Source organism: Gossypium hirsutum, chromosome A06 (assembly GCF_007990345.1).
Source record: "Gossypium hirsutum isolate 1008001.06 chromosome A06, Gossypium_hirsutum_v2.1, whole genome shotgun sequence".
NCBI lineage: Eukaryota > Viridiplantae > Streptophyta > Magnoliopsida > Malvales > Malvaceae > Gossypium > Gossypium hirsutum.
The window spans coordinates 5,879,039-5,893,158 of record NC_053429.1 but is presented as its reverse complement, the minus strand read 5'-3'; the positions used below and the strand labels follow the sequence as shown (position 1 = coordinate 5,893,158).

The 14,120-nt window shown below is 37.3% G+C and overlaps 1 protein-coding gene and 1 non-coding gene across 2 annotated transcripts in view; one reads left to right on the top strand and one right to left on the bottom strand.

Annotated features, from left to right (window-relative positions):
• Positions 1 to 497: 497 nt before the first annotated feature.
• The window catches only part of LOC107963224 (probable trehalose-phosphate phosphatase D), a 45,791-nt gene continuing 32,168 nt past the window's right edge, over positions 498 to 14,120 (bottom strand). The window contains 1 exon segment of the mRNA XM_041115352.1: positions 498 to 566. Coding sequence (XP_040971286.1) covers positions 498 to 566 — 69 coding nt within the window.
• LOC121230923 (small nucleolar RNA R71) lies at positions 9,694 to 9,799 on the top strand. Its single transcript, XR_005928995.1, has one exon. It is a non-coding gene; the product is annotated as a small nucleolar RNA R71 (small nucleolar RNA).

Here is a 14,120-nt window from a genome sequence, read left to right as displayed (position 1 = left end):
TTAAGCAATTGATCTTTGAGATTAATAATGGAAAAATACAAATTCATTAGTTAATTATATATCTTTTTATAGTTAAACAACTTTGTTTAATTTAGTAACCATATTTTTTCTTTTCTCCTAAGCACCTTAAAATTAAGAAATTACATGTTGGTCCAAATATTTACTATTTTTTCTTAAAAGTATGGAGTTATAATAAGTACTTTTTGACCTTTCAAAGGAGACAAAAAGAGAAAAGTTGCCTCTATAATTTCCCTTTTATTGTACTTTGTTGGGTTTTTCAAGAAGGGAAAATAATAATGAATGGATTTGTAGCTTCCGAATGTTTGTTTGATGGCATTATTGTTTAATATAAGAACTGTTAATTGCTTGTGTCTGCAGGTTTATTCGTCGGTTAGGTTTATCAGCCTCTGAACACTGGTATTTAATTACAATTATAAAAACTCTCTCTAAACCAGAACATTACATAATTTAGCAAGGTCCTCTATAAGCACTTAATTTTAGCCAATTGTGGGTGTTTGTGGCGACAACCTTTTCCACTCCACCAAACGTCGCAAGAACTCTTTAACCTGAGAATAATTATGTTTTTATGAACACTATAGGAAAACAGACTTTTAGCGGTGTTTTTTTTGGCCTTTGCAGCGTTTATCTGAAAAAGCGCCGCTAAAAGTCAAGGCTTTTAGCGGTGTTTGTGAGAAAAGCGCCACTAAAAGCCAAAGCTTTTAGCGGCATTTGTAGAAAAACGTAACTAAAAGTCGTGGCCTTTAGCGGCGTTTGTGAGAAAAGCGTCGCTAAAAGTCGTGGCCTTTAGCGGCGTTTGTGAGAAAAGCGCCGTTAAAAGTAATGGCCTTTAGCGGCGTTTGTGATAAAAGCGCCGCTAATGGCTTTTAGTGGCGCTTCTCCCACAAACGCCGCTAAAGGCCATGACTTTTAGCGGTGCTTTTATCACAAACACTGCTAATTTTGGCAGATTTGCAATATACATTTTCCACTAATATCGAACCCTTCCTGCATTAAAATCCAACCAAAAACAGCAAATATAACAGGAAATCCAACCAAAAACAGTAAATGGAGCATAAAAAATACAACCAAAAACATTAAATCTAAATGATACTAGAAATTCAATGAAAGATATATGATGTAAATTAATAAATGAAGAATAACTCAAAAAATTCTTACAATAATGTTAAATGTGACAACGTTAAAAATATTCTTACAACGAGAAAACAAATGTCTAGGATGGCGGCTTTTGCAACTGCTGAAACATCTGCATCATATGCTGAAGCTGTAGCTAGAGCTCATCGTACTTTCTGCTCTGCTCTGCCTCCCTTGCTGCTGTCGCTGCTGCCGCTGCTTCCCTCGCTTCTGCATCTGCTCTAAATTGTTGCTGAAGTTCTTCATATTTTCTTTCAACCTCAGCAATATGGTCTTTTAACCTTTGAACTTCAGCTTGAGCTTAACTCCTGGAAGGCATGTATTGCTGGGAGCCGGATCCAAAATATTGGGTCGTAGTAACACCAGATCCTTGAAATCGAACCCGACCATACCTTTCAGGACCCAAAACTTCAGTAATAATTCTGTTATCAATATCCTCAAGATTAACAGAACTATCAGTAGAAGTAATCGCTTCATACTCCCCCTTCTTCTCCTTTAGTTTCTCCTAATAAATCAATTAAAGAGTTAGAAACGAAATATATAATAAAAAGGAATGCAACATAACTTAACATTATTTAAAACTACTAACGACGAATTATATTTAAACATTATAAATATTTATAATAAATCAAATTTTATTAAGTAAATATACCATAATTTCTCCAGCTACGGATGTCATAGAAGATCCATCTTTCTTCCTATGCGTAATGTCAAAAAGCTGAAGGAGTCCAACTTTTTGACCAGACGAGACTTCCTACAATATAGTACTAAAAATATTATTTAATAGTAGAAAGTTATTAATATTTGACAGAATTAATAAATTCATAATACCTCGGCCTGAGCTACAGAAGCAAAACTTCTCGACCCTGCCATGTGCATGAATTTTTGTTTTTGCCTGTTGCTTGTTCCAACTCGCTCACGGTCCTACATAATGAAATTATTATTATGTATATAGTAAACATGATATACCGAAAAATTTATAAGAGTTTGGAAGCACGTAATTGATCCGTCTGATATGTGACTCGTGATAAGTTTTGTAAACTTATACTATTCGTTCTTGAAAACTAACTATCACGACGTAGGCAAGCGCACCTATTGAACAGTAGTATAGTTTAGGCAAGACTGGATTGTCGAACCCAAAGGAACTAAAAGTACTAGTATTAACTCTCTTTTTATTATCTAGCCTAAAAATAAAGGGTTTTTTTTATTCTAACTAACTATTAGGAAACTTGCACAGAAAGTAATTTGGGGAAGAACTTTTGGGAAAACTTGATTGATTGAGACAATACCTAAGGGTAAATCCACCTAGAATTCACTTGTTATCTGGCTCTGAATTAGACGATTTATTCATTTGACTTGATTCGTAGAAATCCCTAAGTTATATTATTATCCCTCTCGAGACTAACAACGTCTAACCCTAGGTTGACTAATTGAAATCTCTTTCAAATTAACACCCTAAGGTTTCATTAACTCGATCTATGGATTCCCTTATTAGGTTTCACCCTAATCCGGCAAAAAATTATCACCCTATCTCTAGGCGCGCCATCAACTCCGCTTAATTATGCATGATCTACTCTTAAACAGAGTTTATTCCTCCTCTGAATAAGTACATCAAAACTTGAATCAATATCCTGGAATATTAAGACAAGAAGAATTTATAATTAAGAACAAGCCAAATATTTATCATATAATTCAGAAAATAATAACAAGATTCATCTTAGGCTTCATTCCCCTTAGGTATTTAGCGGTTTTAGTTCATAGTTATGAAATAAAACATCTCAAAAGAATAAATACAAAACATAAAGAAAACCCAAAACTCCTGAAGGGAAATTGAAGGGAGATCTTCAGTCTTGATGTTGAATTCGGCTTCTGAGATGGATCAATCGGCTTCCCTTGAGTAATTCCTTGCTTTCTCTCTGTGTTTCCCCTTCTTCTCCTCTTCTAAGGTGTATTTATAAGCTTTGGAGTGTCTAAAAACCCTTAAGATTTCCCTTTTCTGAGTAGAACTAGATTTGGGCCCGACAGGGACACGCCCGTGTGGCACACCCGTGTGCGATAAGTTCAGACCGTGGTCAAGGCTGTGAAAGTGGCACGATCGTGTTGGGGTGGCTTTAGGCCGTGTTCAAGCCTGTTAGAATGACACGGGCGTGTGGTCTACCCGTGTGAGGAAGTCTAGGCCGTGTTGATTTCCCACGTCGGCCCATTTTCTCCGTTTTTGGCCTGTTTCTCGTTATTTTCACTCTTCCATGCTCACCTAAGTATAAAACATGAGTTTAAAGGATTAGAAGCATCGACTTTGATAAAATCAAGGGGAAATCATCCAAAAATATGCTAAGCATGGGGTTAAAATATGTATAAATTATGACTTATCAAATACGCCCACACTTAAGCGTTTGCTTGTCCTCAAGCAAAATCCTCAACTCCCTATTAAAATAAACTTCCCCAAACTTATAATTTTTATCAATGATGTTTCGTCATAGTTCATGAATAATCATATACTGATAACTCAACTGAAAGGACACTAGAAGCACAGACAATCCAAGTCAAAATTTCAGAATAAAAAAACATAGGTATCTCCCCTTATTGAAGCAATTCCCTGTAAATAAAAAAAATTAACAATAGTTGATATCCTCACTAAAGGTTCACTCAAATCACTCAAAGTGTTTAAGGTTCAGAAAATAATCACTCAATAGTCAATATGAAGAGTTATTACCATAGGCTTGCATGAAAATCAAATCTCCACCACTGTAAATTGAGATGATACACTAATCAAAAGGTCTTTAATGGGTTGTAACGTGGCTGTGGTTAGGGGGTCTAGTCATAGGCTGAAAAAGAAGGTTAGAATCGAGATTGAATTTGAAAAATTACTTAACTAGAAAAATCCTAAAAACATGATAAATTACAACGATTAGAAATTCTACTACGAGCTTCTTCTTCAAACTATGTATATAACTTATTTAAGCTCGCTAAACATAGCTATAGAATAATAAACTTATTAATGAATGGAAGTACTGATTTTTTTAAGAACAAATACATAGAATTTTTGCTAAATATCAAAAATAAAACATAGCTAAGCAATTTATTCAAATCAAATCTCGACAAAAATAGGGACCAAATTAATTAAGGGGATTTCAACAATAATGGGTTATGGGTTAATAAAGAGGGTAAATCAATGAATGGTTTGTTAGGTTCAAAGGGGTTCACTAGGGGTTAATTGTGGAGGTAGGTTTTGATGGAGTAAGTGGGTTAAAACCTAGGTGCCTTTATCATCTCAGTATATCAAATCAAAGGTGTGGTCTTGACATGTATAATCGATGCAAGTTCTAGAATGACAGTTCAAAATGGACACATTCATAACCAATAATAAAGTGAGCAAGAAAAATGTACGCTCTTTTAAGGCTCAAAATCTCACAAAATTTATGGCTTTTAATATCAATCTTGCAAATTTAAAATTTTTAAGGAAATACCTCAATTTAGGGAAATAACCTAAAATTTTCAATTCTAAAAATTAGACTTATCATGCTTGATTCTCTGATGCCTTAAAGTTTAAAATCATCAATGCATAATTATCTCTGAATTTAATCTAAACATATTAATAAATATCACAAGTTGTTGAAAAATTTATTCACATAGTGATATAAGAAAATTACCTAAACACAAGACATAATTCAGGGATTTTCTGATAATCATATAAATAGCGCCCACACTTAAGATGTACATTGTCCTCAATGTACAAAGATAGATTGTTGAAGATTATAAATATATATAAAATCATAAGATAGGGAGAGAAGTGAAACTTCCTGAATTTTTGAATGGAATCCTTGAAAGAGTGAAAGTAAGGATAGGAGCATGCAGTTGTACGGAACATGAAGAAGGTGGTGGTAGAGGTTGGGTTCCACAACCACAGTGTCTAACGAAGAGATTATCGTGGTGGTCAGGCAGGACATGACAGTCGTGGAGGACCTTCCTCAGTGGAGTTGAAAATTCTGAAATAGTGAGCTTAGGAGCTCTTTATAACTGCGATACAATCAATAATTCTTTAGGAGTTAGAGAGGAGCAGAAGTACTCATAAAGAAATAACCGAAGATAAAGATTACTTTAAAAACTATAAAACCTAAAATATGAAATAAATTTGAGAAGAAAATAAAACGAAAAGTATTTAAAAGAAATAAATTAAGATAAAAGAAAAAAAAATATTAAATAAGTCTTTAAAAATCATCATCGCCAGATGGTTCATGAGGTGGGCGTGGCGCTGAGATGTGTCGGTGCTGACAGATCTACTGAAGAGTCACCTCGAGGCCATCAAAGCGCTAATCTGATAGGTTGAATTGTTGAGTGCAGTAGTCCTCAAGGCGCGTGAGTTGAGTCGAGAGATCTGCTAGTGAAGCTGCCTCATGAACTGGGTGGTGAATGGGTGGTGGCTGGGATGAGGGCTCCTCGTGCTGTGGGGGGACATCATCAGGAATGTCCTCGTAGGCCTCCTGCTCGGCTGACTAGACGAGGCGGTACTGAGGAAGGTGAGCACCACGGCATCGCTCATCATCCTCATGTGTAGCATGCTCGAGATTCCTTGAGGGGACATCTGGCCAATGAGAGTGAGGGAGGATAATTGGGTCGCTGTGTTGAGGAGGCCGAAGTACCGAGCCAACCGAGTCACATAAGGGCCGAAAGAGATGACACCTCTTCTATACCGCTCCGTCTGATAGAAAATGGTGAGGGCAATGAAATAGGCGAGGTCAATGACGTGCCCATGCGCCATGCACCATAGAAAGTAGGCGTCGTGAGTGTTGACGATGCCGGTGCTCTCTCGTCTCCCTGTCAAAGTATGAGCCAAAATCGCGTGTAGGTACCTCAGGGATGGAGTGAGGGCCGATGCCTTAGAGCGGCTAGGGTCATAGGTGGGCGACACAGAGACCAAGGTGTGCCAGCATTTGGACGGCGAGTAGTGAACGCGGGGATGAAGGGTGCTGAAGTTGGGGTCATCCATGAACTCATCCGTATATAATCCCAACGCGGCACCGAATTCAAGCACGCTCATCTGTCGCACTAGACCGCCAAGATGAAACTGAATTGTGCCTGGATCGTTGAACTCTGTCATGATGGGATTGAGATGGAATGTGGAGCAGAGTTCTAATGTGAACTCGAGATACGTCGATTCAACGATCTCAAAGAAGAGCGCCCATGGGTCGGTTGCCAAGAGGGCTCAGACGTCGCCAGCCATTTGAATCTGTTCAAGTGTGCCCCAGTCAATGCAGCGGCCCACACCTAAGGGTCGGGCCCGTAAGATTTAGAATAGTTCCTCCTGGGGTCCCACGGGGAACTGGAGAAAAGGGTGGCAAATTTCGGCGGTAGGGTTTGATGATGAAGTCCCCTTTCTTTTCTTTGAGGTAGGCACGGCGATTTTCCTGCTACGTGATGATGACAAGATATATCTGCAAAAGGGACCCATAAAAAATGAAGTTAAATGCAATATGTCCTAATTGTGCCAAAATTTAAACTATACTAGGTTATGCTAAAACAACCAAAGCAACTATACCAAGAATTTGAAGTCAAAGATAATGAAGGTAACAAAGGGCTAAATGCATGCGTATGAGTTTTTCTAATTTAACAAATTCAATTAAATTTAGATAAATGGAGCATAAAGTTCATGAAATAAGCAAGAGAATTGAAGAAACTAGCAAAATAATGTTATGGAACTATAGATACGTGTTAGGTAACAAAGATTTGATGAAAACAAAGACAATGAATGAATATAGCATAGTATTTGGATAAGTAATGGCAACAAGCATGAATATTGTTATTCTACTATGATTATTAGCTTTAAAATAGGAAAATGTAGCATAGAAATCATTAGAAAAGTAAAGGATTTAAAGAAAATAAAGAGTAAAGAGTGAACAAACGAAAAAGGAATAAGCTTGGGTGTTGAAACCGGTCGTGGGGGTCGACGCACGAGCGTGGCAGGCAGGACGTGTAGAGTTGCAGCGGCTAGGGTTAGGGATTTTTGGGAAAAAGATGATGAATAGTGAGGGGTTTATATAGATTTTAGGGTCACACGGCCGTGAGGCACGCCTGTGTGCCCTAATTTTTGCCCGTGTGAATCGCAATTTTGAATTTAGGGCTCGTCTGATACACGACCGTGGCTTGCTTTGTTCGCTTCCCACGCCTGTGTCCCTTGGTACACGCCCGTGGTGTTTTGACAGGTTTGACCACGGGTGTCGAGCACGGGCATGTCGCACGCCTGTGCTGATTTCTCAGTTTTAACCACGGTTTATAGGCATGGGTGTAGCGTACTCCCGTGGTGGTTTGGCAAGTTCGACCACGACCATGTCGCACGGTCGTGGTAACTTATCATATCCCGTGCCTTGGAAAATTTCACCCCTGTTTTCACACGGCCTAAGGTACACCCGTGTGCTTGACTGTGTGGACTCAACAACCTGTGTTTGGGGACTCAATTAGCGGATTACATGTTAAAAACTAAGTTTAATGGAATTTAATACCGTTAGCGCTCGGGTTGCCTCCCGAGAAGTGCTTATTTAGAGTCTAAGCTCGACTTACCTTAACTTGCCTTGATCACGGTGGTTCGAGGAGTTTAAACTCTTCATTCCTGTTATTAGTTTTATCAACATAAGGTTTAAGACGAGTACTATTTACCTTGAAAGTGCCGAATCTGGAATGTGTTACCTCGACTGTACCGTATGGAAAAATGTTAAGTACCGTAAGAGGGATTACTTCATTCGGTTCAGAAGTGGCAATGCGAGGATCTTCAGTATCTAGTAGTACTTTGTCTCCAACTTTAAGTTGATTTGGTGAGGTATTCAGCTCATCCTGGCTTGGTTTTGGCTTATGGTGGGTGCTTGGTTTCTGTGTCAGCCATTCATCTAACTCCTCCATTTGTAGCCGCCGTTTTTCCTGGATAGAACATTTATTGTTGCTTGAACATGGCTCACTCATGGTATTTGAATGTGTTTCCTGCGAGAAAAGTTTTACAACAGGATCAGTATTAGTAGCATGATTTACACAATCACCTTCAATACTCGATGTCTTAATCGAATCACGAGCCTAAAGAGTGACCGTTTCATCACCTACACGAAGAGTGAGTTCACCTGTACCAACATCAATAATGGTTTTAGCAGTTGCTAAAAAGGGCCTTCCTAATATTAAAGGTACTTTACTGTCCTCTTCTATGTCTAGAACAACAAAATCAAATGGGAATATAAATTTATCGATTTTAACAAGAACATCTTCAATGATACCCCTAGGAAAACTAATGGTTTTATCAGCCAATTGAACACTCATCCTAGTTTGTTTGGGTTTCCCAAGACTTAGTTGTTTAAACATCTTATAAGGCATAACATTAATGCTTGCCCCTAAATCAACCAATGCATTATGAACATTTAAACTACCAATTAAACAAGGAATCGTAAACTCCCTGGATCTTTCAATTTGTTGGGTAGCTTATTCTATAGGATGGCTGAGCAAACTGTGTTTAATTCTACGTGCGACGCCTCATCTAACTTTCGCTTGTTGACTATAAGCTCCTTTAGAAATTTAAATGCGTTTGGCATCTGCGAAAGAGCTTCAATAAATGGTAAGTTGATATGTAGTTTCTTTAATAGTTTAAGGAATCTACCGAATTGTTCATCTGAGCGGTCTTTCCTTGTCGCATTAGGATATGGTATTTGAGGTTTGTATGATGTACTTACCTGTCTTTGCTCACTGCGATCCACCTTACCTTTATATTTACTTACCACAATTTCTTGCCTAGGTTCTGGTTCAGATTCGACTAACCCTTCCTTCTCTTGAATAGTGATTGCATTGAGCTGTTCTCTTGGGTTAGATTCTGTATTACTCGGCAAGCTACCTTGTGGTCATTCAGAAATTAATTTGGCCAGTTGGCCTATCTGAGTCCCGAGCCCTTGGATCGATGCTTGTTGATTTTTAAGTGCTGTCTCGGTATTTTGAAAACGAGTCTCTGACACCGAGATAAATTTTGTTACCATCTCCTTAAGGTTTGACTTCTTCTCCTATTGATAAGGTCGCTGTTGAAAGTTTGAAGGTGGTCTCTGATTTCCTTGGCCCCCCCATGAGAAATTTGGGTGGTTCCTCCAACCTGCATTGTAAGTGTTGCTATACGGATTATTTTGAGGTTTAGAGTTGTTACCCATGTAATTTGCTTGTTTGTTCTCTATGTTATGGCCATAGACTGGGTATTCTGGATTGCTCGTTCCACACCCACTTGCATCGCACTGTATTACTGGATGAACCTGCGAAGAACCAAGTAAACTATCAATCTTTTTATTTAAGAGTTCTACCTGATTTGACAGCATGGTGACCGAGTCGACGTTATAAATACCTACTGCTTTGGTCAACTTAGTCCTCATGACTTGCCACTGATAGTTATTCAGTGACATTTCTTCAATAAATTCGTAAGCCTCTTCAGGTGTTTTGTTATTGATGGTTCCACCAGCAACTTCATCGATCATCTGCTTAGTTAAGAAGTTCAAGCCATTGTGGAATGTCTGCACCTGTAGCCAAAAGGGTAGCCCGTGGTGAGGACACCTTCTCAATAGATCCTTGTATCTCTCCCATGCATCGTAGAGTATTTCTAGATCCATCTGCACAAAAGAAGAGATATCATTACGTAATTTGGCTATTTTTGCTGGCAAAAAATATTTTAATAAAAACTTTTCGGTCATTTGTTCCCAAGTAGTGATTGACCCTCATGGTAACGAGTTCAACCATTGTTTAGCTTTGTTTCTCAATGAAAAGGGAAACAACCGAAGTCAAATGGTGTCATCAGAAACACCATTTATCTTGAAAATGTCGCAGAGTTCCAGGAAATTCGCTAAATGAGTGTTTGGATCCTCGTCCTGCAAACCATCAAACTGAACAAACTGTTGTATCATCTGTATAGTGTTAGGTTTCAGTTCAAAATTATTTGCAGCAACAGCAGGTCTAACTATACTCGATTTAGTTCCTTTTAAATTAGGCTTAGCATAATCATACAAAGTACGATAAGCAGGATTCTCATTTGCAGCAACCACAGGAGGTAGTGGATTGTTTTGATTATCAACCATCTCCTCAGTTGTATTGGTGACGTCCTCTTGCTCTCCCTCTATGAATTGTAAGTTTTGCCTTATTTCTCTTCGGTTTCTACGAGCTGTGCTTTCAATTTCATTGTCAAAAAGCAAAGGTCCTGAAGGGTTCCTCCTAGTCATAAACTAGAAAAACTTGGCAGAAACAAAATAAAAGAAAAATTATTAAAATTAAAATTAAAATAAAAATAAATTAAATTACAATAAAATAAATGGCTAAAGTAATAAAAATTAAACGTTCCTAATATCTTAGTTCCCCGGCAACGGTGCCAAAAACTTGATCAGTCTGATATGTGACTCGTGATAAGTTTTATAAATTTATACTATTTGTTCTTGAAAACTAACTATCACGACGTAGGCAAGCGCACCTATCGAATAGTAGTATAGTTTAGGCAAGATCGAATTGTCGAACCCAAAGGAACTAAAAGTACTAGTATTAACTCTCTTTTTATTATCTAGCCTAAAAATAAAGGGGTTTTTGTTTATTCTAACTAACTACTAGAAAACTTGAACAGAAAGTAATTTAGGGAAGAACTTTTGGGAAAACTTTATTGATCGAGACAATACCTAAGGGTAAATCCACCTAGACTTCACTTGTTACCTGGCTCTGAATTAGACGATTTATTCATTTGACTTGATCCGTAGAAATCCCTAAGTTATATTATTATCCCTCTCGAGACTAATAACGTCTAACCCTAGGTTGACTAATTGAAATCTCTTTCTAATTAACACCCTAAGGTTGTATTAACTCGATCTATGGATTCCTTTACTAGGTTTCACCCTAATCCGGCAAAATCTTGTTGCCTTATCTCTAGGCGCACAATTAACTCCGCTTAATTATGCGTGATCTACTCTTAAACAGGGTCTATTCCTCCTCTGAATAAGCACATCAAAACTTGAATCAATATCCTGGAATATCAAGACAAGAAGAATTCATAATTAAGAACAAGCCAAATATTTATCATATAATTCAGAAAATAATAACAAGGTTCGTCTTAGGCTTCATTCCCCTTAGGTATTTAGGGGTTTTAGTTCATAGTTATCAAATAAAACATCTCAAAAGAATAAATACAAAACATAAAGAAAACCCAAAACTCCTGAAGGGAAATTGAAGGGAGATCTTCAGTCTTGACGTTGAATTCGGCTTCTGAGATGGATCAATCGGCTTCCCTTCAGCAATTCATTGCTTCCTCTCTGTGTGTCCCCTTCTTCTCCTCTTCTAAGGTGTATTTATAGGCTTTGGAGTGTCTAAAAACCCTTAAGATTGCCCTTTTCCGTGTAGAACTAGACTTGGGCCCGACAGGGACACATTCGTGTGGCACGCCCGTGTGTGATAAGTTCAGACCGTGGTCAAGGCAGTGAAAGTGGCACGGCTGTGTTGGGGTGGCTTTAGGTCATGTTCAAGCCTGGCAGAATGACACGGGCATGTGGTCTACCCGTGTGAGGAAGTCTAGGCCATGTTGATTTCCCACGTCGGCCCATTTTCTCCATTTTTGGCCCATTTCTCGTTCTTTTCACTCTCTCATGCTGACCTAAGTATAAAACATGAATTTAAAGGATTAGGAGCATCGAATTTGATAAAATCAAGGGGAAATCATCCCAAAATATGCTAAGCATGGGGTTAAAATATGTATAAATTATGACTTATCAGTAATACCTCTCCTTTCTTTGAATTCCAGAATCTAACCGCATCTTCCCATTGGTACCTCAGCATTCCCGGCGGGACATCTTGTAAATTTTCTTTGAGGCTTATGTCTTTCTTAAAATATGCTTTTTTCAAACTGCTTTTATGGTCTCTCCATTTTTTACCCAATTCCTTCTTGATATAGTCATCCGAGACCTCTAAAGCAAATCTCTCCTAAAAAAAATCAAGTTTAGAATGTAAATATAAATGAAACTTAAACCAAAGTATTATAAGTTACATTCATGTTTTGTTACCTTAATATTATCGAGAGCTTGATTTTTGTTGCTATCAGACGTATAATGCCATGATTCATAGTTGATGGGCAACATATTGGCATTTCGTGCTATAATGCCCAAATAGCCTGCTAAAAGTTGAGCCTCAGATCCAACAGGCTGACCATGACTGTTTCTACGTACTTTGACACGCTCGACAGGATTTAAGTCGTATAAATATTTAAGTACCGTACGTCCTCGACCTCTACGCGTGCCACCGGTTTCAGCTGAAAAATGATATATTAATATTATATTAAAATTGAAAAATAAATCAATAATAAAAGTCAACACACATGTAAAATAAACTTAACATTACTTTCAAATTTGAAGCCTCGTCAAGTGTTTTCGGTACATTCAAAGATCCAACAACTGTCTGCTATTCACTATTTACTTCTTTCGAATTTGGAGCATTCTGGACAATACTTAAATCTCGTAATCTTCTTCTACGCATTTTTCCTGCAATACACATAAAATAGTTGAAATTTTAGTAACTAATTACAATAATAATAGTACATATAAAATAGTTGAAATATTTTACAAGACTAAGATTTAAAGCATAATATTACATATAATTAAAAAATCGTAAAATCTTACTACATCAATATTCGTAAATATCTTCATCCACATCATGTCGAACCCATTGAGGTTGTTTACTAGTACTAGGGATATTTTCATCTAAGTTTAGTTCTAGAAAAGGCAATGTTTCTGATCTTTCGACGATGTCATCTCTACTTCCATTGCCCATGTCAAACAAGTCTCTAAGGGTGTTCCAGAGTACAACATACCAACCCCCATCAGCTGGATCTTTCGAATAAAAAATTTGTTTCACTTGAGAAGAAAATGCATATGGCTCGTCCATCAATTGTTGTCTAGTGTGAATCAAATGAAAGAAATTAACCATTGTAAAACCAAATTGATCTTTTTTAATTCTGCGAGCAGTATTAACATCAGCCCAATTACACCGAAATAAGACAACTTTCCATTTGCCATAGTAATCCAACTCAATAATGTCAGTAAGAAGTCCGTAATACTCTACATTACCCTCAACTGGATTACTGTCCCTAGCACTAGCATAACTTGTAATTGAAGAATTAACAATAATTCCACAATTTTGAGTTCTCCCCATTCTCTCGCGATATTTTGTATGAAATCTGTATCCATTGATGAGGAAGGCACTATATCTTTTTATTACTCTGTTCGGACCTTGGGAAAGCCATTTAACTTCGTCATTGACGTCCTTCCCACTCGAAACCTATTGAATCAAAAGTAAATTGAGTAATTATAAATGTTTTATGTAAAAAGATTCTTATTTGATTAACTAAATTTTGCGATTATATGTAACTTATTAACTTCAGTTACATACCGTTTGGCTTAACCATTCATGAAAAGATTCTGTGAATAACTTATTAATCTCTCGATGTTGTAATCTTCGGGATCGTGAACGAGATCTCAAGATTTGTTTGTACTCATTATATTAAAAAGAAGTTTAATTGGTTAGAAGATAAACAAATCAAAATAACGAATATGTAAGGAAATTTTAGAACTTACTCGCGTAACGGTTCAATTGAATCATGGTGAAAAAGTACATATCGATGTGCTTGTATCCAAGATATATCATCTAATTCTGCAATTTCAACTTTGCCGATTGGTTCTCCATAACTTTGGAATAAATAAGTTTCGACCAAGTTATGATCATTGAGCCCAGCATTTCTACTTGGTCTATTCAATTGTGTTTCAATGTATTCTAAATATCTAGAACAGAAGGTCATGCATTCCTCTGCCAAGTAGCCTTCAGCAATTGATCCTTCTGGATAATGCTTATTGTGACAATAAGACTTCAATTTGCTTAGGGACCTAAACACGATATACAATATTTATCAAAAGTTGTAACTAAATGTATAGAGGTGAATGAATGGA